General features: G+C 35.7%; 1 protein-coding gene across 2 annotated transcripts in view; it reads right to left on the reverse strand.

The window, feature by feature from the left end:
- The window catches only part of MDGA2 (MAM domain containing glycosylphosphatidylinositol anchor 2), a gene marked incomplete at both ends in the record, with an annotated part of 734,576 nt that overhangs the window by 249,476 nt on the left and 459,357 nt on the right, over window positions 1–25,743 (reverse strand). For both annotated transcript variants that reach the window (XM_079699828.1, XM_079699829.1), the window contains one exon: window positions 20,018–20,287. In XM_079699828.1, coding sequence (XP_079555954.1) covers window positions 20,018–20,287 — 270 coding nt within the window. The remainder of the gene's footprint in view (window positions 1–20,017; window positions 20,288–25,743) is intronic.

The raw sequence follows: 25,743 nt of genomic DNA on the forward strand, positions 1-25,743 counted from the left end.
GAAACTGAAAACTGCCAGATTCAGAGAGGGACATTATATATTGACAATGGGTCAAGACACCAAAAAGACACTGCAGTTCTAAATGTGTATACACTAAAAAACAAACAAAAAACAAGCAGCAAGATATGTGAAGCAAAAACTGACAGAACTGAAAGCACAAATGGACAAATTCACAATCATATTTAGAGACTTTGACACCCCTCCCTTAAAATTGATAGAACTACTAGACAGCAAATCAGTAAAGATACTGAAGAACTCTGTCAACCAAAAGGATCTAACTGACATTTGTAGAACATTATACCAAATAGCAGAGTGCACATTTTTCTCAAGTACCCATGGAACATACCAAGCTAGACATATCCTGCTTATAAAACAAACTTCAATATATTTAAGAGAAATGAAGTCATCCAGAGTGAGTTCTCCAACCATAATAGAATCAAACTAGAAACCAATAACAGAAGGATAACAGAAAAAATTCCAAACTCTTTTTGGAAACTGAAAAACATACTTCTAAATAATCCATGGGTCAAGGAGGAAGTCCCCGAGGAAATAAAAAAATCACACTGAACAGAAAGAAAATAAAAATAGAACATATCAAAATTTGTGGGACACAGCTAAAGAAGTGTTGAGAGGAAAATTTATACCATTGAATGCATACAACAGAAATGATGAAAAGTCTCAAGTAAATTATCTAAGCCCCTACTACAAGAATTCAAAAAAAGAAGAGCAAAATAAATCCAACACAATGTCATAAAATAAAAATAAGAGTAATTCAATATATGAACTCTGATCATAATGGAATTAAGCTGGAATCAATAACAAAAATATAATTTAAAAATCTCATTTATTTTGTACTTGAGCAATATAATTCTAAGTAACCCTTGGGTCAAAGGGAAAAAAACACAGTGGAGATTAGAGAGTATTTCAAACCAAATGATAATAAAAATATTACATATCAAAACTTGTGAGAAAGTTAATATTATGTTTAGAAGGAGATTTATAAAAGCCTATATAGAAAAAGTTTTAAAAGTTTAAAATCAATAATCAAATCAATGCTTTAAGATGTTGGAAAAATAATTGGCATTCTTTTTAATAACTGGCTTTTTAAATCTACAGATATAGCAGAAAGGAAATAAGGGTAAAAATAATTATAATACAAAACATATGTACAACAGAGGAAAATTTAAAAAAAACACAAAGGTTAAGAATTAATTCTTTACAATAACTAATAACATTGAATGACCTCCAGAAAAACTAACCAATAAAACCAAGTAAAGAAGACATAAGTTACCAATATCATGGTTTCATTACAGATTACAAAAGTGGTATGTTGGAACTACTTCATATCTGCTCAAGATAACAAACTATGTGCGTATCTTCCAACTATACAACTTGAAATTGGCTATGGTCTGGTGATATACACTGTGGAATTGGCAAACACTATAAATCAAGTGTTTTTTTTTCTTTTTCCCAGAAAACTGGCTTACCAGCACATCATTGGATCAAAAAAATATTAAAAAGATAACCACAGTAATTATAACAATTTTATACCAATAAACTCAACAATTTAAACAACATATGCAGGTTCCTAGAAAAACAAAACAAAAATTGAAGAAGAGATAGAAATTTTAATAGTTCTACATTTATTAAAGAAATTCACTCTATAACTGAAAATGTTTGTACAAAGCAATCTATAATCCCAGATGGTGGCTTCTCCTGAAAATTCTTTTCTAAACAATTAAATAAAAAGTAACACTGCTTTTACATAAACTTTAGATAGTGAAAAAGAAGAAATGTTTACGGATTTGTTTTTTTTATTACCTTTTTTTGGTAGTGAAGCGTAATTTATATACAACAAAACACTAATATCTTTTTAAAAAACAATTAATTAATTAATTAATTAATTAAATTTTGGCTGCATTGGGTCTTCATTGCTGAGCATGGGCTTTTCTCTAGTTGTGGCAAGCGGGGGCTACTCTTTGTTGCAGTGCATGGGCTTCTCATTGCGGTGGCTTCTCTTGTTGCAGAGCACGGGCTCTAGGCACGTGGGCTTCAGTAGTTGTGCCATGTGGGCTCTAGAGCGCAGGCTCAGTAGTTGTGGCGCATGGGCTTAGCTGTTCTGTGGCAAAAATACTAATATCTTAAATGTACCATTTGATCAGTTTGAACAGATCTAGACCATTGTGATACCCACATCTCTATGATGCAGGAAATTGTTATCATTGCATAAAGTTCTTCCAAGTCCCATCTTAGTGAATGAGCCCTTCCCAAGAAGCAACCACTGATATAATTTCCATTAATAAAGAATATTTTTGTCTAGTCTAGACTTCATATACATGAAATCATACAGTATGTACTTTTGTACATCTGATTTATTTCACTAAGTGTAGAGTTGTTATGATTCATTCTATTGTTTCAAGTACTATCACTGTACTTGTTCGATTTTATTGCTGAATAGTATTCAACCATATGAATATATCACAGATTATTTTCTATCTATCTTAAAGGTGATGGGACTGCTTCCATGTTTTGGCTAATATGAAAAAGATGTTATACAGTATTATACAAGGATTTTTATGTATATAATTTAAATTTCTCTTTGAAAAATACCTAGGAAAAGAATTCCTTGGTCATAAGGTAAATTATGTTTAATTCATTAAAAACTGCTAGACAGTATTCAAGAAGGATTGACTCCTTTATGCTCCCACTGGCAGTTTATGAGTGCCGGGTACCCCACGTCCCCTACAACTTTTGGTGAAGTAAATCATTTTCATGAATCCATTCTAGTGGGGGTCTTGTGGTACTTAATTGTGGTTTTAATTTGCATTTCCCTGATGAACAATGATGTTGAGCATTTTTCTGTGTGCTTATTAGCCATTCGTTTATCAGTGTCTGTATAAATCTTTTCCCTATTTTAAAAAATTGGTTTGTTTATTGTTTTATTACTGAGTTGCAAGAGTTACTGATATAATCAGGATATAAGCTATTTATCATATATATATGTGATGAGGGTATTTTCTTCCCATCTCTGGCCTATTTTCTTAATAGTTTCTTTTGATGGACAAAGGTTTTTAATTTTTATAAAATTCAATTTATCCATATTTTATGGCAAGTTTTGTTTTTCATAGATTCATTAAGAATATGTCATCAGAGAATAATTAGAGTTTTACTTCTTCCTTTATAATCCACAGGGTTTTCTTTTTCCTGTCTTATTTCACTGGTGGAAACTGCAGGAGGTATAATGCTGAATAGATGTGGTGAGAAAGGACATCATTCTCTTATTGCCAGTCTTAGGAAGGAAAGCATTCAGTATTTATTTTTATTTTTTTTTATTGCGGTACGCGGGCTTCTTACTGCTGTGGCCTCTCCCGTTGCGGAGTACAGGCTCCGGATGCGCAGGCTCAGCGGCCATGGCTCACGGGCCCAGCCGCTCCGCGGCATGTGGGATCTTCCCAGACCGGGGCACGAACCCACGTCCCCTGCATCGGCAGGCGGACTCGCAACCACTGCGCCACCAGGGAAGCCAGCATTCAGTATTTTACTATTAAGTATTATCTTAGCTGTAGGTCTTTTGTAGTTGTGTTTTATCAGATTGACTATTCCCTTCTATTTCTAAAAGTGATGTTAAATTTTAACTTTTTTTCTCTGTATTAATTGAAATATTAATATTATTTTTCTTTTAATCTGGTAATGCAGTGATTATATTAATTGCTATTTGAGTGTTAAACCAACACATTTTTTGGATACAGTCCACTTGATAATTTTGTATTATCCTCTTTAAATATTAGTGGAATTGATCTGATAACATTTGTTAGGATTTTTGTGTCTAAGATTATGAAGGATATTGGTATTAAATTTTCATTTCTTGTAATATATTACCATCTTCTTTTACTACTAAGGTTATGGTGACTTTGTAATATGAATTGGAGTTTCTGCTTCTCTTTGATTTTATGAATTTTGCTTGTGTGTGTAGGATTGTCACTGTTTATTCCTATAGGTTTGACAGAGTTCACTAGTGAAGTCATCTGAACATGTTGTCTCTTTTGGAAATTTTGAAATGATGAATTCAATTTCTTTAATGAATGTTAAGGCATTCATCTTTAAATTTTTTTCTTATTTTAGTTTTGATGAATTGTGTTTTTCAATAAATGTGTCCATTTTACTCATTAAATATATTTGCATGAAGTTGCTCATAAAACCCCTTCACTGTCCTTTTAAGTTTGTAAATTCTGTAGTAATGATAGTTCTTTCATTCCTGATGTTAGTATTTTGTATTTTATCTATTGCTTTTTTTTAAATCAGTCCTTTTAGGAATTTATCAACTTTGCTAATGTTATCAAAGAATGCATTTTTGGCTTAAGTATCTCTGTTGTTTTTGTATATTTCATTGACATATGTCTCTTTTATTATTTTCTTTCTCCTGCTTAAGGTCTAATTTCTGTATGTTCCACATGTCCTTGTTCCCCTATTCTTCTTTTCTTGCATTTTTAAGCATAATTCCATTATGTTATGGCATTTAGCACTCATTAACAGTTCTTAGCTAGTTATGAAAGAAGAGTATCATTAAAATGCCAGCAGTAAGCATTGTATTTAATGGTATAATACTTAAAACTTTCCCTTTGGGATTGGAAAAAGGAGAAGGATACAAGATATTCTACATCTATTAAACATGTAATTTGGATATCTTTGGCAATAAAACAAATCAAGAAGCAGATATAAAATATGTAAAAAAAAGAAGTATACCTTTCATTATTTGAAGCCAACATGATTGTGTACATAGAAAATTCAAAAGACTCTAAGACAAATTATTATAATCAATAAGTGAATTTAGCAAGGTTAAGTAATACAAGGTTGATATACAAAATCATTTGCATTGCCATATATCAGCACAAAATAAATAGGAAATAAAACTTTAAAAATGATACTATTTACAATGCCAAGAAAAAGAACAACAAAATCCTCAACTACTCAGAATGAATCTAACAAAAGATGTTTAAGATCACTCCTTTGAAAAACACAAACTGTAGTGAAAGAAATTAAAGAAGACAAATAAATGGAGGGATAAAAAATGTCAATAATTGGAAGATTTGCAGATTTAATTCAGTCCAAATAAAAATTTCAGGTTTTTTTTTTTTAAGGGGAAAGGGGTGAAGTAGAAATTGGTAAACTGCTTATAAAATATATATAGAAACACATAGGACCAAGACTAACCAAGGCAATCTTGAATAAGAAAAGAGCCAGAATCCTTGCATTACCAGATTTAATACAATTTTATAGTAATTAAGACATAGTAGTATTAGCATAGGGATAAACAAAGACAAATAGAAAAGAAATGGGTTGAGAAAGAAACCCACATGTATTTGATCCTTTGATTTATGACAAAGGTGACAAGGCAGCATAATGAGAAATAATGGTCAATTCTATAGGTGTTAATGATTTAACCAGATATTCAAATTAAAAAGAAAAAATACTTTTAGTCCTACCTCAAGCCACATACAAAAGTCAATTCCAAATGAATTCCCATCAGATATTTAGGTAACACAATGAAACTTTAGCAGAAAACGTAAGAGTATATTTTTTATTATCTAGGGTTAGGAAAATTTTTCTTAAATAGAAAAAGAAATATTCAATTTCTTAAATAGAATAAAAGAAGATTTCTTAAATTCCTTAAAAAATTTTTGATAATTCAGACTGGATCAAAATGGAGGACTTTTATTCATTATAGTATGGCATTAAGATTGTGAGAAGGCAAGCCACAAAGTAGAAGAAAATATTTTTAATAATTATATTCAATAAGTGACATATCAAATATATAAGGAACTCTACGCATAAAGAAGAAAAGATACGACCCAAAAAGGGGGAAACAGGCCAAAGACTTGAAGAGGTGACTGCCAAAACTAATCTAGGATGTTTAAAGTCAGAATAGAGGTCACATTTTAGTGAGGCTGTGAAAGAGTGGCAGAGCTCTTAATTAAGAGCTCTTAATTCTCTGCTTCTCAATCTGGGTGCTACTGACACAGATGTGTCCACTCTGTAAAAGTTCATTAAGGTATATACTTATAAGGTCTACAATTTCTGTTACACTTTAATAAGTTAAAATAAAGTCACATCTTACACTATATTTTTTAAGATAGTGCTTTAATATACCCAGATTATATAATCAGCAAGCAGAAGGGTACTGAATGACAATAATGTATTAAAACTAATAATAAATGCACAGGGTCACCAAGTCTAGACTTCCATTACTGTGAGAGGAAAACATTACTGAACCAGAAACTCTGTATCCTAGTCAACATCATTTATTTCTCTGAGCTCTCACACCAAATAAACTTCTAAATTAATAGGCCAACTTCAATCAGTTACATGCCTCCCTTTTTAGGCTTTCCTATTTCTCTCAGAATAAATTAATAGTCAGTATGAAATGAAATGAAATGTGCCATGCTAGAAACAGTCCTTCAAAATAAGTCTCTATAAAGAAAGTCAACATTTAACCCATAGTGCAAGAAAAAGCTATAATATGACATTTTATAAGCTCTTTAGACCACACACACACACACACACACACACACACATACATGCACACACACACACACCGGACAATTAGGAGAAAGTTTAGGAAGATTGATAACAGCAACATAAATATCCATTTTTTCATTCTCCATCATCTTGGTTTCATGTCTTGGACAACCTGACAGGGTATCTTCTAGAGCTACTGGAAACATGGAGATTGAATAGGAATAAAGGGGGCCATACATGACAAAATTGTGTTCATTTGACTGTGTTCATTGACTCCATAGGCTCAGTGGATGACTTGGGGGAGGGAGCACATCTTAGAAGCCTAAAAAAGAGCTCTTACTATTGGAGTAAATATTACATTTCAAAATTAGGAAGCACGTTGAAAAACTTTAATAGACAAAGTGAGCTTTGTTAGTGAAAGGAGTACGGAGGTTCACAGGAATGAGTCTAAGATATTGACTAGGTGAACAATTGAGATTCACAGAGAGAGATCATTACAACCCAGGAGACAAGAGCTCATAAATATGGACCACAGAAAAGAGGCATTGCTCTAAGTTTCTAATAAGTACTTCCCAAGAAGGGCCAGATGATAGACTTTTCCCAAGATACAGAGAAAGATGCATGTCAGGTTAAGAACTACTGACATCTTAAATTCTAAGAAATATGTCAAGAATGATTATAATCTAACATCAACATTGTATCAAAATGTACAGTGTTTTTTGGAATTGTGTGTGTGTGTGCGCGTGTGTATGCATGCATGAGCGTGTAGTTTTATCCATCTTTCAATTTGGCTATAAGGGAAACCTTTACCTAGGCCAGAGTTTCTCAACAGCAGCACTATTTACATTTTGGACCAGGTTATTTTTTTGTATGCAGGCTGTCCAGTGTATCGTAGGGTGTTTAGCAGCATCCTTGGCCTCTATCCTTTAGATGCCAGTGGCACACCAGCACCCCCAGTCACGACAATCAAAAATGTCTCAATACACTGCCAAATGTCCTCTAAAAGGAAACACTGCCCCCAATTGAGGACCACTGACCTAAGCAGATAAATAAAATGCCACCTCTCTCTTCTATCTCTTTTGTTTGCAATGGGTTCCCATCATCTACTCAATGATGGATGACACTTGAATGTGAATTTTATTATCCCTGTGCATGTTAACTAAATAAGGTTATGTGGGGCATAAATCATAGAAAGAACCATGGAAAGACCAATCCTAATGTTTTCATGACTAAAAAAAAAAAAACTTCTCTAATTAGAAAAAAGTAACTGATTTCTTTTAGTAAGTTTAAAAAGTATTTTCCTAATTTTTGGATTTTGGAAATTAATTAGTTAGTTTTGGAATGAATTTATGGACTTTCCATGGATAAATTTTCTCTTACCAGTCATTCATACTTGATTGATTTTAACAGGTACATTTTCATTAAGATGGATTTGAATGACTGGGTTGATGATTTCCATGCACACACTATTTTCAGATAAATATATTTGCTGAGACAGTAAGGTTAAAAAAAAAGAGAAAAGGAGAAAAGATTCTTTGAATGCTAAAAGTAAGAAATCATCTTACGGAGTCTAGATGAGGAATAATTTAAGAATTAGGGGGCTTCCCTGGTGGCGCAGTGGTTGAGAGTCCGCCTGCCGATGCAGGGGTCACAGGTTCGTGCCCCGGTCCCGGAGGATCCCACATGCCGCGGAGCGGCTGGGCCCGTGAGCCATGGCCACTGAGCCTGCGCGTCCGGGGCCTGTGCCCTGCAACGGGAGAGGCCACAGCGGTGAGAGGCCCGCGTACCGCAAAAAAAAAAAAAAAAAAAAAAAAGAATTAGGTTGATGGTCTCTAGAAATTTCCTGAAGCATTTAGAAAAAGCACTGATGTTGGAAGAATACTGGACAGAATTCAAAGGGAAACAGAAAATGCAGTAAACAGAAAATTTGGCAGGCTAATTCAATTAAAAATTTTATATAAAATCTTATGCAACTTAAGACTGCAAAATATTAACCTTTAAGCATTATTTCAAAATCACAAAATAAAATGTATAAATTACTTAGTTTCTGAAAATATTTACTATAAAATATGGAAGTTGAACACAGGTTTTTCTTTTAAAGGCTATCAAGAGTTTCTAATATTTCAATAAATAAGAAAACGGAGAAAGTTCAAAAAGCTAGTTAATGCCACCATTCTGGACAGCACAGGAAAGAGACACTTCATTTCTAAATATATAAGGATTCTCATTTTTCAAAGACCATCTCAAATGCCACGTTCTTTGGAATTTTCCTCTATCTCCCTAATCAGAATTAATTGTTTCTTCATCTGAGCTTCCAATAGCACATTGTCTATGTTTCTATTGTGAAGTTATGAACTTTCTTACGATCTATGGAGGGAGTTGCCCCGATGATTTTCTCCCTGTAAGTGTAAGAACTCCATGGGCTCAGGGATTGTACTCATTCCTTTTCTGTTCCTTACAGCAACTGACACAGATCTAGTGTGGAAGAGAAATTTTCTAAATACCTATTGAAAGTACCATTTACATTTACCTTCCTGGTTTAATATCCTAAGGTAAGTAAACAATAATTTTTTAAAAAATAATGTTGTTTGGAAGTTCAGTGTTTTTTAGTAATCATATCTATACTGCCATGTATTTGTACTCATGTATTTGTGTGAGTAAATTTGTAAGCAAAAATAAAGAGTGATTAAGTCCAGAAAGGGGCATAGGTCAAGGTATGTTTTGATAGTATAGAATTATAGACGGTTAGAGCAAAAGTATCTTAGAAATTATGCACTCCAATTTCTTAGTGTAGAGTAAAGTAAGCAGAGGCCTCTTTACATACTTGTGATCCGGTAGCTAATTTAAAGGAAGCCAGAACCATATCATAGATCTCTTTCCCTATACCTTACTGCCTACAGACTGTTTAACCCACACAAACTAAGTGTGGTGAGCCAACAGGCTTGGGAAATAATACCTGCCATAACAGGATAAAAAATCTGAATCAGGAGTTTTCAAATTAGTATCATTGTTTTGGCCGTTTTACAACTGTAGGGTATCTAAAAACCAAACAACCCCCCGTCCCCCACCAAAAAACCTATAAAATGCCTTCAAAGAAACTGATGAAAGAAATTTAAAAATAATGTTACTGAATAAGATTCTTCTTTTCTGGATGTTAACAGGTATTGACTTTTAAAGCACTACTACCAAATGGTACATCTCCTTTCGACTAGAGGAAATATGACAGAAATTCCAACTACCGAGCAGGACAACCTAAGTTTTAATAAAATAAAATGTATGACTAAGCTGTATGTATATAGTTATATAAAAGTAATTATAAGATTATACAATATCCAGATAAACTTTTTTACTTGAAATTGTACCTTAAAATTCCTTATATGTTATTTCACTGAACAAAGATGTTAGATTTATCTCATTTGTAAGAGAAAAGTGAGTTATCTATATTCAGATGAGAACTACCGAATTGGTAATTTTTATATTTTGTACAGCCCTGATTAATTTTTAAAAAGATAATAATGAAACAATTTCAGAGCTAAAATACATAATATACGAAAATTCTCTCTGGTGTTTTGGAGAGATGTAATTACTACAGAATATTAAATTGGGAAAATAGAAATAGAGCACTTAATCTACATGTGTAATTGGGACACCTGCACACAGCAGACAGTTTTGCTTTTGGAGAATGTTAAAGGATTAGTTTTCTACAATTTCAGCTATTATCATTATAGTTTTTACTAATGAAAGGTCATGGAAGAAAACTATTGATGACTGGAAATTTAATTTGATTAATCTAAATGCTTGGGAGGAACTGCACCAACCCTGTAGTTGGAAATTCACAAATAATTTACATTTAGAAATTCACTGTAAGCTAAATATAATCAATTCTTCCTGGAAAATTGACAATTAACTCTGACTGACTTTCTGACCAATAGCTTGAAGGTATATACCTTTCAGCAAAAACAATGAACACACTTTATAGGTCTTGTTTGTTCCTTGTTTATACTAGCTGTCTTATTTGTGCAGTTATTTTGTATTTGTCATTTGTAATTCAATTCATCTCTTTTTAAAAAAAGTTTTTTTGATGTGGACCATTGTTAAAGTCTTTATTGAATTTGTTACAATATTACTTCTGTTTTATGTTTTGTTTTTTTTCTTTTTGGCTGAGAGGCGCATGGGATCTTAGCTCCCCAACCAGGGATCGAACCTGCACCCCCTGCATTGGAAGCCAAAGTCCCAACCACTGGACCGCCAGGGAAGTCCCTGATCTCTTATGATTAACACAAATTCTTTAAAATTTTTGTACAATAATCTGTAAGACTTCCAGTAAAAGTAAGAGTCATGCTCAGTCCTTCAAATGTAATATTATCTAGAAAATCATAAACTACAAACAGTATGTTGGTTAGAACTTGAAATTAAAGTATGCCCACCATTACTGGAGAAAAAAGTACTGATTAGCAAAAACACAGAATTTCCTCCAATCAAAAATGATTGTATACTTGGGAGGGAAATGGTGTAACTGGGAAGGACCGTATAGTGTTGGGGATTTTTTTTTTAATAAACATAAAAATGTATTCAATTTACAACCCAGAAAGAATCCTTAGTAAGTTTTTGGCAAGGCAAGGGTAGAGGAAATAGAAAAGGACATTAGTCAGTTCAATTTGGAGAGGAGGAGGAGGAGTTATACATTTTAAAAAACTTGGCTAAATTTTGAAAGGCACTATGGTACCTTGATTAAGACAGTGGCCCTGGAACCATACTGTGTGGGTTCTGAATCCCAGCTTTGCTGCTTAAATAAAGCTTATATTTGGGGGAAGTTACTTAACTTGCTCCCTCTTCAGTTTTACTATTCTCTAAAACAGGAACAATAATATTTTTTACCTCATAAATATCTGGGAATGATTAAAAAGTTCATGTATATGGTGTGCCAGGTAGCCCAGTACATGGTAAGTGCTCAAATCAATAATAACTATTACTATTACTTAAACAGAACTGGCATACTCAAAGGTTAGAAATTTTTTTTCATAGAATTTTTGAATTACAAGTTTTTTTTGATAATAAGCCTAAAGATCATTTTGAAATTTTAGCAGTGCTAATATTTGATATATTTCCATTAAACTAGTTCTGAACAAATATGTTTAATATAAAAATTCAGGTTTTTAAAATCTCAGTCCTTTCACGTGGATATACTAGGGTTAGGCAAATCAACACTTTTCAGAACAGAGGGTTATGATATTCCTGGAGGTTACAGTATATATTTTTGTACAGTAGGAAAGTGTAAATTCATGGCTCACTGAACACATATTGACTTCTTCTATAAAGGTTAAATCTATTTCAATATTGACAAGTGTTTTTTCTCCATATTAGGAATCTGAGATCATAGCCAACAAAGATAAGCTGGAGAAATTCTAGAATTCAAAGAGGAAATATGTTTAGGACATCACTTTTGCAGAGGCTATGTGTTCAAGATAGGGGCTGATGAAATTAAGGAGGAAAGGGGAAAAAATAGGGACATAAGTGAGCCTTGAGGCAGCATGGGAGTATGATGTGAAGAATATGGCTTATGGAGTACACTGCGTATTGTGGTGGCTTTAAAACACATCTGCAGATTATCTGACACTCATCCCTTCAAAAGGTGAAGATACTTGATCTCCTCTTGGAACCAGGCCAAACTTTGGCACTGCCTTGATGAATAGACAATAGCAGTAATGACACTGCATGACTTCAAAGGCTAGAACTCATGCAGCTCTTGGGACCCTGGTTCTGGGAGCCTGTAACAAGTCTGGCTACCTTGAGACTGCCATGCAGAGAAACCATATAAAGAGGCTATTGAGAATGAATGAGAGCATGAGAGGCAGATAGACAGAGACAGAGAGAGACTGACCTAAGGAGCCCAGCTGTTTGAACTTTTTAGTCCAGGAACCAGAAATTTGATTAGAAAAGCTTTGAAGATGATTCTAGCCCTGCCATCTTCTGAGTGCAATTATATGAGACCCTGGATTTTTTAGCTGAGTCTCTCAACCCCCAGATTTGTGAGTAAAATAAATAAATGCTGGGCTTCCCTGGTGGCGCAGTGGTTGAGAATCCGCCTGCCGATGCAGGGGACACGGGTTCGTGCCCCGGTCCGGGAAGATCCCACATGCCGCGGAGTGGCTGGGCCCGTGAGCCATGGCCGCTGAGCCTGCGCGTCCGGAGCCTGTGCTCCGCAACGGGAGAGGCCACAACAGTGAGAGGACCGCATACCACAAAAATAAATAAATAAATAAATAAATAAATAAATAAATAAATAAATAAATAAATGCTATCATGTTAAGCTACTGTTTTGGGTTGGCTTGTTACACAGCAATGAATGATTAGAACAATGTGGCCTTTCACATGAGCTAGTCACATCACACAAATGTTTAATATGATTTAACATGTGTATAGAATTTCCTTATTTTGCTTGATATCATTTATTATACACAGGGTATCAAAGGATGATAGGTGTCCAAAAGAAATATCTAATGTAAGCCAGTAAACTTTTATAAAAAGTGATTCATTCACTCAACATATATTTATTGAGAATCTACTATATGCTGAGTAATTTTTTAGACTCCAGGGATGTCACTGAGAAACACAACAAACTGATAAATTCTTTTTCACTATATACAGTGTCATGAAAGAGACAGGCAAAAAATTATTTAAATGTATAAAATAACTCCAGGTAGTTATGTGATAAGAAGAAACAACAGATCGTTCAAGGGATTAGGGGCTGATTATCTAAGATAGGGTAGTCAGGGAAGATGTTTCCCAGAAGATGGTTTTTGAAAATTAACACCCCAGGCTGAAAGAACAGCAAATGTTTAAGTCCTGAGTTGTGAAAAAGAATAAGAAGAATAATGTGTCTAAAGCCAAGTAAGTAAAGAGGAAAGTGACATGAGATGACAATGAGGAATGTGAATTCCATTTTAGGTGAGATGGGAAGCCATGGGAGGAATCTGATCAGGGGAACGAGATGATTTCAATAACTCTGGCTCTTGTATGAATGTAACAGAGATGGCTAGCTGTTGACCAAAATCCATGCCCTCTTATACCTGGCACACAGTGGTGTGATTATGTGCCTAAGGTCTAGCCAACAGAATGTGATTGGAACTAACATGCTTCTGGCCCATAAAAAGTCTCCCATGTGTGATCATTCAAGCTCTTTCCCACTTCCAGCTGACAGGGATGGAGGTAATACTCAGAACAACCTTAGCAGCCACAGTTTGAAGATGGCAGAAACATCATAACCCTAGGTGCATAATGACTGCATGGAATAGACTCTCTTACTCCTACACCCGCTCCTGCCCGCCCCCAACACCAATCATATACAACACCAATGCCAGCATAATCAACTAGGAAACACCCTAAACTTTTTCATGAAAAAAAGCTAAAGTAATTTTGTTTTGAGTAATTACATGTATGGGTCTATTTGTTAACTCAGTCAAGTCTACCTTCTCTAATACAGTGGCTAACCAGCCCCTTCTAAAAGAGGGGCTGGACTGGAAAGAAGATAAATGAAAAGACTATTTTAATCAACTAGGGGAAATATACTGATAGTTTACACAAGGGTGGTAACAGTGAACTTGGCAATATACAGTCAGATTCAGAGTATAGTTTGAAGATAGAACTAAAAGGACTTACTGATGATCACATTTAAGAATATCAGCTAGAAATTTTGAAAATTCTTATAATCCTTCAATACTCTTATGAAACCAGATAATAGAATAGGCTTTTCCTGATTCACTTTTGACTGAGAACAAAATCCACAGAATTCCACAATGAGTGTAAGACAAATCTCCTTCTTATGCAGAATTTTCAAAGAAACTCCATTCTTTGATTCTTGGACTTTATAGAAATTAAGCACATAAAAAGTGGCAGAGACCAAATTTGTTTGGAAGGATATCTTTGGATAAAACTGTGAGATGAAGCTTCTTCCAGGCCCAAGGCAGCAAGAGAGCCTGTCTATTTCATCTCAGTCCTAGTGAGGGGCTTCTCATGGGACCAGCCAAAGCTCTAAAATATTTTCCCTGAAATGATGCCTGACATATCTGAGGAAACCAAAACCTGTGTGACAACAGGATACAGGTGGCTACATTGGAATCTGTGTGCTCTCACAGAATTTATTGGTAAGAGCTTCTGCTTACAGCTGTGAGTCACACACGGAAGGAGAGGTAGTATGGGCTTCTTGTCTTGGGCTCTGTTGAGTTGGCTACCTGGAGGAGACAGAGAAGCTCTCAGCAGAAAGGCGGTAGAGGTAGGGTATGAGATGCTCAGGGAATGTGGCACATCAGTGGTCTTGGGAGAATCCATGACTAGAAAGTTCTCCTTGGTGAACACAGAAGTGCATCTCTTCTAGGTAGAGGAATCTCTCAAGAGTCCATTAATGTGCCAAGGAAGAAAAAAAAAATGTTTTATATAGAGAAGACCTTCCTACGCCACCCCAAGCCAGGAAGGTCAGAATCTGGCTATAAGGTCAGAATCTGGCTATCAGGTCAGGGATGGGTGGTGGAGAGGAGGGTAGAGAATACACAGACAAACAGGAAGAAGCAAACCACAACAGCCCCTGTCCCCTTTCCCACTGCAAGTCTCCAGCCCAAAGTGGACCCAAGCTGGGCAGGGGAGAAAATTTTACATTAAATCAGGTTTGGAGTTTCATTACTATTTTGGAACGTGTATCCAAAACACTGAACTAAATGCATGATTGTGACCTGAATGCATGATTGTGACCTGATTGCACTGTAGGACTCTCTATTTCTAATAATGAACAAAAGAGTTATGGGGTCTGCCGACTTTTCTTCTGAAGCAGGGGAAGATTAAGCCACTGAATAAAATTTTAAAAGACCACAGGACACTAAGATACAGTAATGTCTTGGTCATGTTATGAACCATGTTTGCTCAAGACAGCGGCTCATTCAATTCATGATGGAAGAGAAATGTGGGCATTTCTAAATACAGTGACAACAACAGAGAACTTTAGGTGGGAAAGTTTGGAAAGCACTGACCTCAGACCACCCCACATGCACCTAGGAAATCAACATAGTTTTCTTATCAAATGTATTAAGCAACTGCTTCTCTCCTGACTTGAGAGAAATGTGGCTCAGTCACAGCAACTTCTTAAAGGATCATAAGAAAAGGCACTGCTGCTATATTTATGAATGCCTAACAAAATTTTAAAACATATGAGATTCTTTTTCAGTTTTGGAGCTTGTTATCTACATGGAGGATTATCTACATTATTTAAAGTGTTCTCTTTTTTTTTTTTTAAAGTCAAATGACACTTCAGAAATGTTTCTAGAGTTTTATTCCTGTCTGCATCCTAAAATCTTATTTTGTTCATGGATATTCTCAAATGGCAGTGGGAATTCTATGCACAGGATATTGTCAGGCTTGTTCAGAAAACCTGGTCTGTGGATCTTGATTTAGTTCCAGAAAGGAATGGGGGGAAAATGAACCTAGAGTTCTGTTTTTGCTGTATCCATGACACAGTTAATCTAAGACACTGCAGAGGTCTACAAATTCAGAAGATTTGCAAATAATTTCTTTGATATAAGAAGAAGAAAACCATTTTTCTTTAACTGAATTTCTTGGCCTTTGTGGCAGAAATCAAATGCCTCATATTATTGTAGTAGTTTTTCTCCCCACAGTTTAACCTAGGACCCGTTAACCAAGGCTACTTCTATATTCAGTAAGATTACATACAAACTCAATTTTATGAATTATGTAAATGCCACTGCTGAGAAGTTCTACTGGTAATATAATATGACTATGCAAATGTACACTTCAGATAAATTTAAGGCATAAAAAAGAAATTACGAATTGGAGAAGTACATTTTTAAGGCTCTATTTATTTTAGGTCATTCATGTCAAAACTGAAAACTGTCTTTTGTAAGAACACAGATGAAAAGTTCTAGATGAGATGGGGAGGAGCAAATCATTCCGGGAGCATCTATTGCTGTGAACTGAGTTAGTTCCTTATGGAGGGTACCTGAGCAACATTAACATTTTATGCTAGACATTTTGCCAGTTGTACCAGGATTCAATATAGTTTCAGATGATCCTACGATCAAACTAGACTTAGAAAACCATAGTCATCAAAGACTGGGATGAAAACTGATTTAGAAGTTGGGTTGGTTCTGATTGTGAAGCTTTAAGAATAATTTAATCAATTGATTTTTATTTTATTTTCCTTTTTATGTATGCTAATGGGTGATATATGGTTTAAAAGAAAACCTAAGTATAACAAATCTGAAAGACTTCTTTCAATAACATTTGATCTCATAGGAAAACACTGTGGTAGCTCAATTGGCATGATGTTTTATTTTATGATACATAAAATAATGGTATATCTTGCAATTACTAAATATTGTATGGCTTTCAATTTTGTAGCAGATAGTGCAGTATCCACAGCATCTTTTTTTTTTTAATTTTTATAAACAACAGCTATTTATTTATCACATTTCTAGAGGCTGGGAAGTCCAAGATCAAGGTGCCAGCAGGTTCAGTGTCTGCTGAAAACCCACTTCCTGGTTCATAGACTTTTTTTTTTTTTTGCTATAATCTCAAATGGTGAAAGGAGAAAGGGAGATTTCTTGGGCTTCTTTTTTTTTTTTTTTTTTTTTTAATCCGTGTGGCTTGTGGGATTTTACTTCCCTGGATTGAACCTGGGTTGGGCCTCTTTTATAAGGATACTAATCCCATTCATGAGGGCTCTACCCTCATAACCTAACCACCTCCCAAAGGTCCAACCTCCTAATACTATCACCTTGGGGATTAGGATATAAACATATGAACTTTGCGGCGGGGAACACGAACATTCAATCTATAGCAAGGTGCTATTGCAATGTAGTGGGTAGAGGCCAGGGATGTGTCTAAACATCCTACAATGCACAGAGCAGTTCCCACAAGAATTACCATCCTAAAATGTCAGTAGTGCCAAGGTTGAGAAACCCTGGTTCAGATTTATCTGATTGTTTACTTATGATTAGGTTCAGGTTTGACATTTTTTTGGTGAAAACCTACATAGGTGATATTGTGGCTTTTTAGTAAATCTCATCAGGAGGCTCTTCCTGTCAAATTGTCCCTTTTGGTGGTCCCTAAGTCTGATCATTTGGCTAGAGTGGAGACTGCTGAATCTCTCAACTGAAAAGCTACCTTTCCTGCTTTGTAGTTACTAAAAACTACAAAGGGGTAGCTTGTAGTTTGGGGTGATACTTGGAGATCTTGTGAATATTCTATTGCCTCCAAATATTTTACCCAATAATTCAGCATCAATTGATAATCCTTGCTGGAACCAACTATTACACTGGGGATTGCAGAATGGTTGTTTTCTTTTATTCTACCATTCCTTCTATGATTTTTAGCTGGGATCCTTCTGTAAAGAAGAGCTTTTCATTTCTATTTTTCTTTTTCATTTTACTATTACTATGGACTAATGAAATTTTAATTTAACATATTGTAAACCATTATCATTGTTAACGCATTTCAATGCTCAAATTGCCGCTAATTTGGCCAACAGGAGTCACTTTAAGCTGTCTCCTATGTCCTTTTGACATTTCCCTTAGTCTTTGAGCTTTCCAAGATGCTTTATTATTTTTATTTTTACTTTTCATAGTTATTGACCACATTCCCCAAACTGTACATCTCATACTCATGACTCATTTACTTTGCAACTGGAAGTTTGTACTTCTTAGTCTCTCTCACTTATTTCTTTCCTCCCCCACCCTTTTTTTTAGCCTTCTTAGTCTTCTTTGCTTTCTGGCACAAAATATATCCCAGGTTCACCTTCTACTTTCCCAGCCCCTGCCCTGGAATCATCTATTTCTCCAAATGTTCCTTTTTTTTTTTTAAGGGGGCATAGTGTTTAGAACCAAGAACTGGGTGTCAGATATGTTCATTGCTACTAGAGTATCATTGATTCTAAGCTCTTTCATTTGACAGAGCAAAAATCATGAACTCTTGAAAAACATATACATTTGAAAAAATCCTAATACCACCAATTCAAATTCAACAAATACCACTAGATCTCTGTCCTATATTTGTATCTTCCTTCTCCCACAGTGAGAACCCTGGTTCTCAATAAAAGCAATATATATTTGTGCATTTGTTCTACCCTATAATATATATCCAAAATGGTTTGTGGATTACTCCCCAATAATGTTTTTATTAGCCCGTGGTTTATCCCTTCCTTTTGTGAAAAAATGAATACAGACAGAAGCACTTCCAGAATGGCATAATAAAGGTCTCTGAAAATCTGTTCCTCCATAAAAGCAACAAAAACACAGGCAAAAATGTCAAAAATCAACTTTTTCAGAATTCTGGGAATTAACCAAAGCCTTGATAAAATTCGAGAAGGATTTATTCAAGAAAAACAGCTAAAACTAGGTAAGAACAGAAAGCTTTCTGGCATTTTAACTTACTTTATTCTCCTCCCCTTCTCCTTAGCTTTGCAGTAGACATGAAACTAGTAGCTATGAAATCCACAGTGTCTTGATTTACACTGTAACATCTTACAATATTTTGACTAGAGTATATTTTTGGCCAAGTAGCATATTTCTGATAGTTTGGGTGGTAACAGATAACTATGGTCACTAAAACCACCACAGTCTATGTTCACAAAATCACAGGCGTTTATCTCAATATACTCAATTATGTTTTGCTTCCATTATAATCCTTCATTAATGATAAATTTTCATTTGTCTTCTGGAAGAGTCCTCTTGGGCATATGGATGTCTATTTTAACTTTAGAGGCCTTGGTGACCATCCTCCATCCCCAGCGCAGGACCACACCAGGTAAAGTGAGACATGAAGATGCATATGCTTTCCTTGCACAGTGACTTCACCTTCTCCGAAATGGAAGGTTAGCATCTCTTCCAAAGGCAGCACTAGCACACTAGCTAGAACATCACTGCTGTTGACTTAGTGAACCACCTTTTACATAAATTCCCCAAATAAACTTTACCTTTTACTAACTCTGACTTTTCCATGACCTTAGCTAATCTCAGTCTGTTAAAACTCTACCCAGCCTACAAGACGTGATACAAATGTCATTAGATATTCCCTAATAACCTCAGCCAGAAACTACTATAATTTTATGTTTATAGCTTTTACTCATGCTTGCCAAACACTGCATCATATGGCTATAAATTGATATATATATTTTTTCACTATCTGAGAGTAGAATCCTTGAGTACAAGATAATGTTTTATAGATCTCTATGTAATCCCACAATTTAAAGCTCTGCATGTAATAGGGATTCAATAAATGTTTATTAAACATTAAATTGGTGCATTTGTTAAATCCTTAAACTAATACACAATCTGTATAACAATGCATAATGCCCTATGCCACATTTGGATTTTAATCTTTTTTTTTTTACTAAGAACATATTATTAAATTATTCCATAGTATCACTAAAAATATGTTATGAAAACTATTCAATGAAAATATAGAAATTTATGCTGTAGCATTCTCTATGCAAACTTACCTCTCACAATGATGTTGGTAGACTTTTTTGCAGGGTTTCCCACATTATTATTGGCAATGCAGCTGTAAGTACCAGCATCTTCTGAGGTGATGGCAGGTATGGTTAGAGTTCCTCCAGTCAAAACAGTCTTTTCAGGCAGAGTCCCAAAGGACCTGACCCAAGTGAGAGAGGGTACAGGCTCTCCTCCTGTCGTAACACATACTAATGTTATGGCCTCTCCAGGATTTACAACTATAGGGTCATCCACCAAGAGTTTAATTGACGGAGATGCTAAAAGACATAAACAAAAGAACATGCACCTATTTAGATCTACTACAACTAGAGTAACAGTATGCTTTATATTTCCTCAAACAATTAAAATGAAACATTGTTCTCTTGTGCCAAAATCTTACTGTATTAATCAAGTTTAAACCATGTAGAATGGTTACTCATTTTAATTACATGTTATAAACCCATGGAATTGTTTTAAGATCTTACACATGGAGAAGGGAATTAAAATTTATGTGTTCTTGGATTATTGTTCCAAAATTAGAATGAAAAGAGGAATTAAAGTTTTAAAACAAAAATCCCTTTCTCTTTTAATGCTGACAATCTCTTTTGTCCTTCCAGGTATAAATATTGCAGCTGTTTAGTCCTTGTATTTTCATGGTGAAGATTGTCATTTATTTAATTTTTGGATCATTCTGAGGTGAAATGATACATATTTTGCAACCTGCACACAACCGCAAGATAAAAGATCACTGGAGGTTTTTACTAAGCAGTGGGCCTGGTTTTTCATCTTGAAAGGAATAACAAAATCATGTAATTTAAAGCAGCCCCCATATTTCCTCTCTAACCTCTCTGTTCAGAAAGTTTAGGCAATGAGTTTTCATAACCACTGCTTTAAAACTTAGAAACAAATAAACCACTGTTCAAACATAGTCACCAAACTATGACGGCCACCACTCCAATGTTTGGGTTATAATAATCTCCCAAGTGAAAATAGGTTGTTTTCAACTTTTCAGGTAAAAAAAATTGTAGATAAATATCCATTCAATAAAAAAATGCTGTATTACAGACTTTTCATCAAACACTCAAAGTAGAAACTGCACAAAAGCTCTGTTCACATACAGAACTTTTTTTTTCTGCTTAGACCACAGTGCCAGCTTATATAATACATTCCTAAATAAAAACAGGCGGAATGCATTAGGCCAATGTTTGAGTTCACACATTCAGAAATATTTGATGCCAAAGTTAAAACTGAAATCTATCCATATTGGGAACACAAAGTGTTCAATTGTACTGTGTAATTTTTTTAGATATTAATTTCAGCTTAGAGTTGGAGAGTGCTTTTCTCAGAATAGAAGGTAAACTCCTTGTGTGATTCGATATTGTCTGCCTTGTTTGGATACAATGGAATACTACTCAACCATAAAAAAGATGAAAACTTGCCTTTTGGGACATGGATGGACCTTAAGAGTATTATGCTAAGTGAGATAAGTCAGAAAGACAAATACCATATGATCTCACTCATACTTGGAATATAAAAAACAAACAAAAACCCAAAATATATGTACAAACCAAATGAAACAAAAACAAACATGTAGATACAGAAAACAGAGTAGTGGTTACCAGAGGGAAAGGAGCAGGGGGAGGGTGAAATGAGTAAAGGGGATCAACTGTATGGTGACTGATGAAAACTAAATTTTTGATGGTGACCATGCTGTAGGGTACAAAGAAGTAGAAATATAATGTTGTACACATGAAACTTATATAATATTATTAGTCAATGTTGCCTCAATAAAAAAAATAAATTTGAAAAGATGCCAGAGGAGAGCAAGAAGACAACTCCATATTATAATTATGGTTCTGTGGAATAGGTATGGAATGCCTGGAGGACCTTTTTAAACATCATTGTTGCATGCTGGCCCTTCTAACGTCATCTTAAGGGACACGGAAGTTTCCATAGTATCTTAATTGCCCTTGTGAGATGTTGACTTGAAATTATAAATATCTATGATAAACCTGTTGGGGAATTCACAAAATGAAAATAAGAGGCAAAAGGCATTGCAATTTGGTAGAAAAGAAAGCATCTCAAAGAGTTATTTAATATTGTTAAACTGATAAAAAAGAAACTACTAATTAAATATTTTTAAAATAGATATTATACTTAATTATTGACATAGCATTATGAAAAAGTAAAAGAAATCCCTATAGCTTAGTTTGAGGTAAATAATATAATCTTACAAATCTATTTAGTTAAAATACAATTGTAGACAGTCCAACAGTTATATTATATTAGTAAAACTCATTTGTTTTACATCATGTTTTAGTAAAATTAAAAGTCCCAAGGCCTAAGGGCCATTAATAGTATATGTTTAGATTATGGAAACACACAATGGTGACATTAAGAAATATTTGTCCCTGAAATTGCCTTGTATAAGGATGAGTTGTTTTTCTATTAGATAGACAATATTTAAAGAAAAAGGTTCAAGAGAACGTCAAGCTCATAAAATAATATATAAATAACAAGACACCACTGTTTTACCTATAGTGCATTGCAGAAGTGTATTCACAATCTTATTAAAAATTCTCTTTTCCAAATCTAAATTGAAAACAGCACACTGTCCAACTTAGTTTTATTAAAGATGGCATTATTTCTCTGATAATCCCTGATGTTAAAAATAGCCCACAAAGACCCCCAAATGGGCTAATGCTTTCAAGACTTTAAGAATGCTCATACATATTTTAGTAACAAAATTTTATAGCTTTAAATTCTAAAGAGATAAAGGTGAAATTGTTGTCATTTTGTTCTAGCAACTTACGTTTGATTCTGTAAATATCAGCTTTTTTAAACTATGAGGCTATGCTTAAGAACCATAGGGTCATTGGAATCATCAAGCTTAAGTGTAAATCATGCCATAGAGAAAAAAAATTAAAGTAGGAAAAACATAAGAAAATATTTTTGTGTATTATTAAAAATATTTTAAGAAGAGATTTCATCCTGGGCTAGTTAAGTCCCTTGCTATAAGCTTCCATAGACCCCTTATTTTCCCTTTCATATCACATCTTATAACATTAGCCAGGCTTCCACTATGGCTCTTCAGACAGAAGCATCATGACTGCATTCGCTGAAATATGGCCTGATAGTTGAGTGGTAAGAGCACAAATTCTGGAGAACAATACCTGGGTTCTTGACTCTGCTATTATTTAATAACTGTGTGCACTTGGGCTAGTTCTTCTACTCCTGAGTGCCTCAGTTTTCCACTGTTGAAATGGAGGAAAATAATTACCTGTCTTACAGAGGTGAGATGATTTAACACGTGCTAAGTGCTTACAATAGTACCTAGTACAAAACATGCACAGGAAAAGCATTTTATTTTGTCATTATTTTCATTACCACCCCCATAGCCTCGTCCTGTGCTTGTATAGTTACTGTGCTTAATAAATATGGGTAAGGCAAATCAATAAGTGGGAAAATGAATAAATGAGTGACTAGTGTAAAAAGTGTAGTCACTAAATGATGTAATATTTATATTTGACTCTGATGCATTTGACAGAGATATTTTAAAACCATTTTGACTTTTGGAGGTCCTACGCCATATCACAAAAAAACATATTTAAATATACCCATACATTTTGAGGACACATAATACAACATTTATTAATTTTGTTTTATTGATATATTTTAATTTATAAGTTGAAACTACTGTTTTTCAAGATTAATTTTCGTAGTGCGTTTAAAAGCTTATAGGCATGGAGACCTTCAAGATGGCACAAGAGTAAGACGTGGAGATCACCTTCCTCCCCAAAAATACATTAGAAATACATCTACATATGGAACAACTCCTACAGAACACCTACTGAACGCTGGCAAAAGACCTCAGACCTCTCAAAAGGAAAGAAGCTCCCCACATACCTGGATAGGGCAAAAGAAAAAAGAAAAAACAGAGACAAAAGAAGAGGGATGGGACCTGCACCAGAGGGAGGGAGCTGTGAAGGAGGAAAAGTTTCTACACAGTAGGAAGCCCCTCCACTGGCGGAGATGGCGGGTGGCGGGGGGGAAGCTTCGGTGCCACGGAGGAGAGCGCAGCAACAGGGGTGCAAAGGGCAAAGCAGAGAGACGCTTGCACAGAGGATCAGTGCCGACAAGCACTCACCAGCCCGAGAGGCTTGTCTGCTCACCCCGGCCAGGACAGGTGGGGGCTGGGAGCTGAGGCTCGGGTTTCGGAGGTCAGATCCCAGGGAGAGGACTGGGGCTGGCTGTGTGAACACAGCCTGAAGGGGGCTAGTGAGCCACAGCTAGCCAGGAGGGAGTTTGGGAAAACGTCTGGACCTGCCTAAGAGGCAAGGGACCATTGTTTCGGGGTGCGCCAGGAGAGGGGATTCAGAGCACAGCCTAAATGAGGTCCAGAGATGGGCGTGAGCCGCAGTTATCAGTGCAGACTCCAGAGACAGGCATGAAATGCTAAGGTTGCCGCTGAAGCCACCAAGAAGACTGTGTGCAAGCACAGGTCACTATCCACACCTCCCGTCCCAGGAGACTGTGCAGCCCACCACTGCTAGGGTCCCGTGATCCAGGGACAACTTCCCCAGGAGAACACACGGCACGCCTCAGGTTGTTGCCACATCACGCCGGCCTCTGCCACTGCAGGCTCGCCCCGCACTCCGTGCCCCTCCTCCCCCCACCACGGCCTGAGTGATCCAGAGCCCCCTAATCAGCTGCTCCTTTAACCCCCTCCTGTCTGGGAAGGGAACAGACAACCTCAGGCGACCTACGCGCAGAGGCGGGTCCAAATCCAAAGCTGAATCCCAGGAGCTGTGCCAACAAAGAAGAGAAAGGGAAATTTCTCCCAGCAGCCTCAGGAGCAGCGGATTAAATCTCCACAATCAACTTCATGTACCCTGCATCTGTGGAACACGTGAATAGACAATGAATTATCCCAAATTGAGGTGGTGACATTGGGAGCAACAATATATATATATTTTTCCTTTTTCTCTTTTTGTGAGTGTGTATGTATATGCTTCTCTGTGTAATTTTGTCGGTATAGCTTTGCTTTTACCATTTGTCCTAGGGTTCTGACTGACCGTTTTTTCTTTTTTAAGTATAGTTTTTAGTGCTTATTATCACTGGTGGATTTGTTTTTTGGTTTGGTTTCTCTCTTCTTTCTTTTTTTTAAATTACTTTTAAATTTTTTTATTTTTAATAATTTTTTATTTTAATAACTTTATTTTATTTATTCATTTATTTTTTTCTTTCTCTGTTTCTTTTTTTCTCCCTTTTATTCTTAGCCGTGTGGATGACAGGGTCTTGGTGCTCTGGCCGAGTGTGAGTCCTGTGCCTCTGAGGTGGGACAGCCAAGTACAGGACATTGGTCCAACAGAGACCTCCCAGCCCCACATAATATCAAATGGGGAAAATCTCCCAGAGATCTCCATCTCAATGCTAAGACGCAGCTCCACTCAATGAACAGCAAGCTACAGTGCTGAACACCCGATGCCAAACAACTAGCAAGACAGGAACAGGACCCCACCCACTAGCAGAAAGGCCGCCTAAAATCATAATAAGGTCACAGACACCCCAAAACAAACCAATGGACATGGACCTGCCCACCAGAAAGAAAAGATCCAGCCTCATTCCACCAGAACACAGGTGCTAGTCCCCTCCATGAGGAAACGTACACAACGAACTGAACCAACCTTAACCCCTGGGGGCAGACACCAAAAGCAACGGGAACTATGGAACC

This window comes from Hyperoodon ampullatus, assembly GCF_949752795.1.
Source record: "Hyperoodon ampullatus genome assembly, chromosome: 3".
NCBI classification, from domain to species: Eukaryota; Metazoa; Chordata; class Mammalia; order Artiodactyla; family Ziphiidae; genus Hyperoodon; species Hyperoodon ampullatus.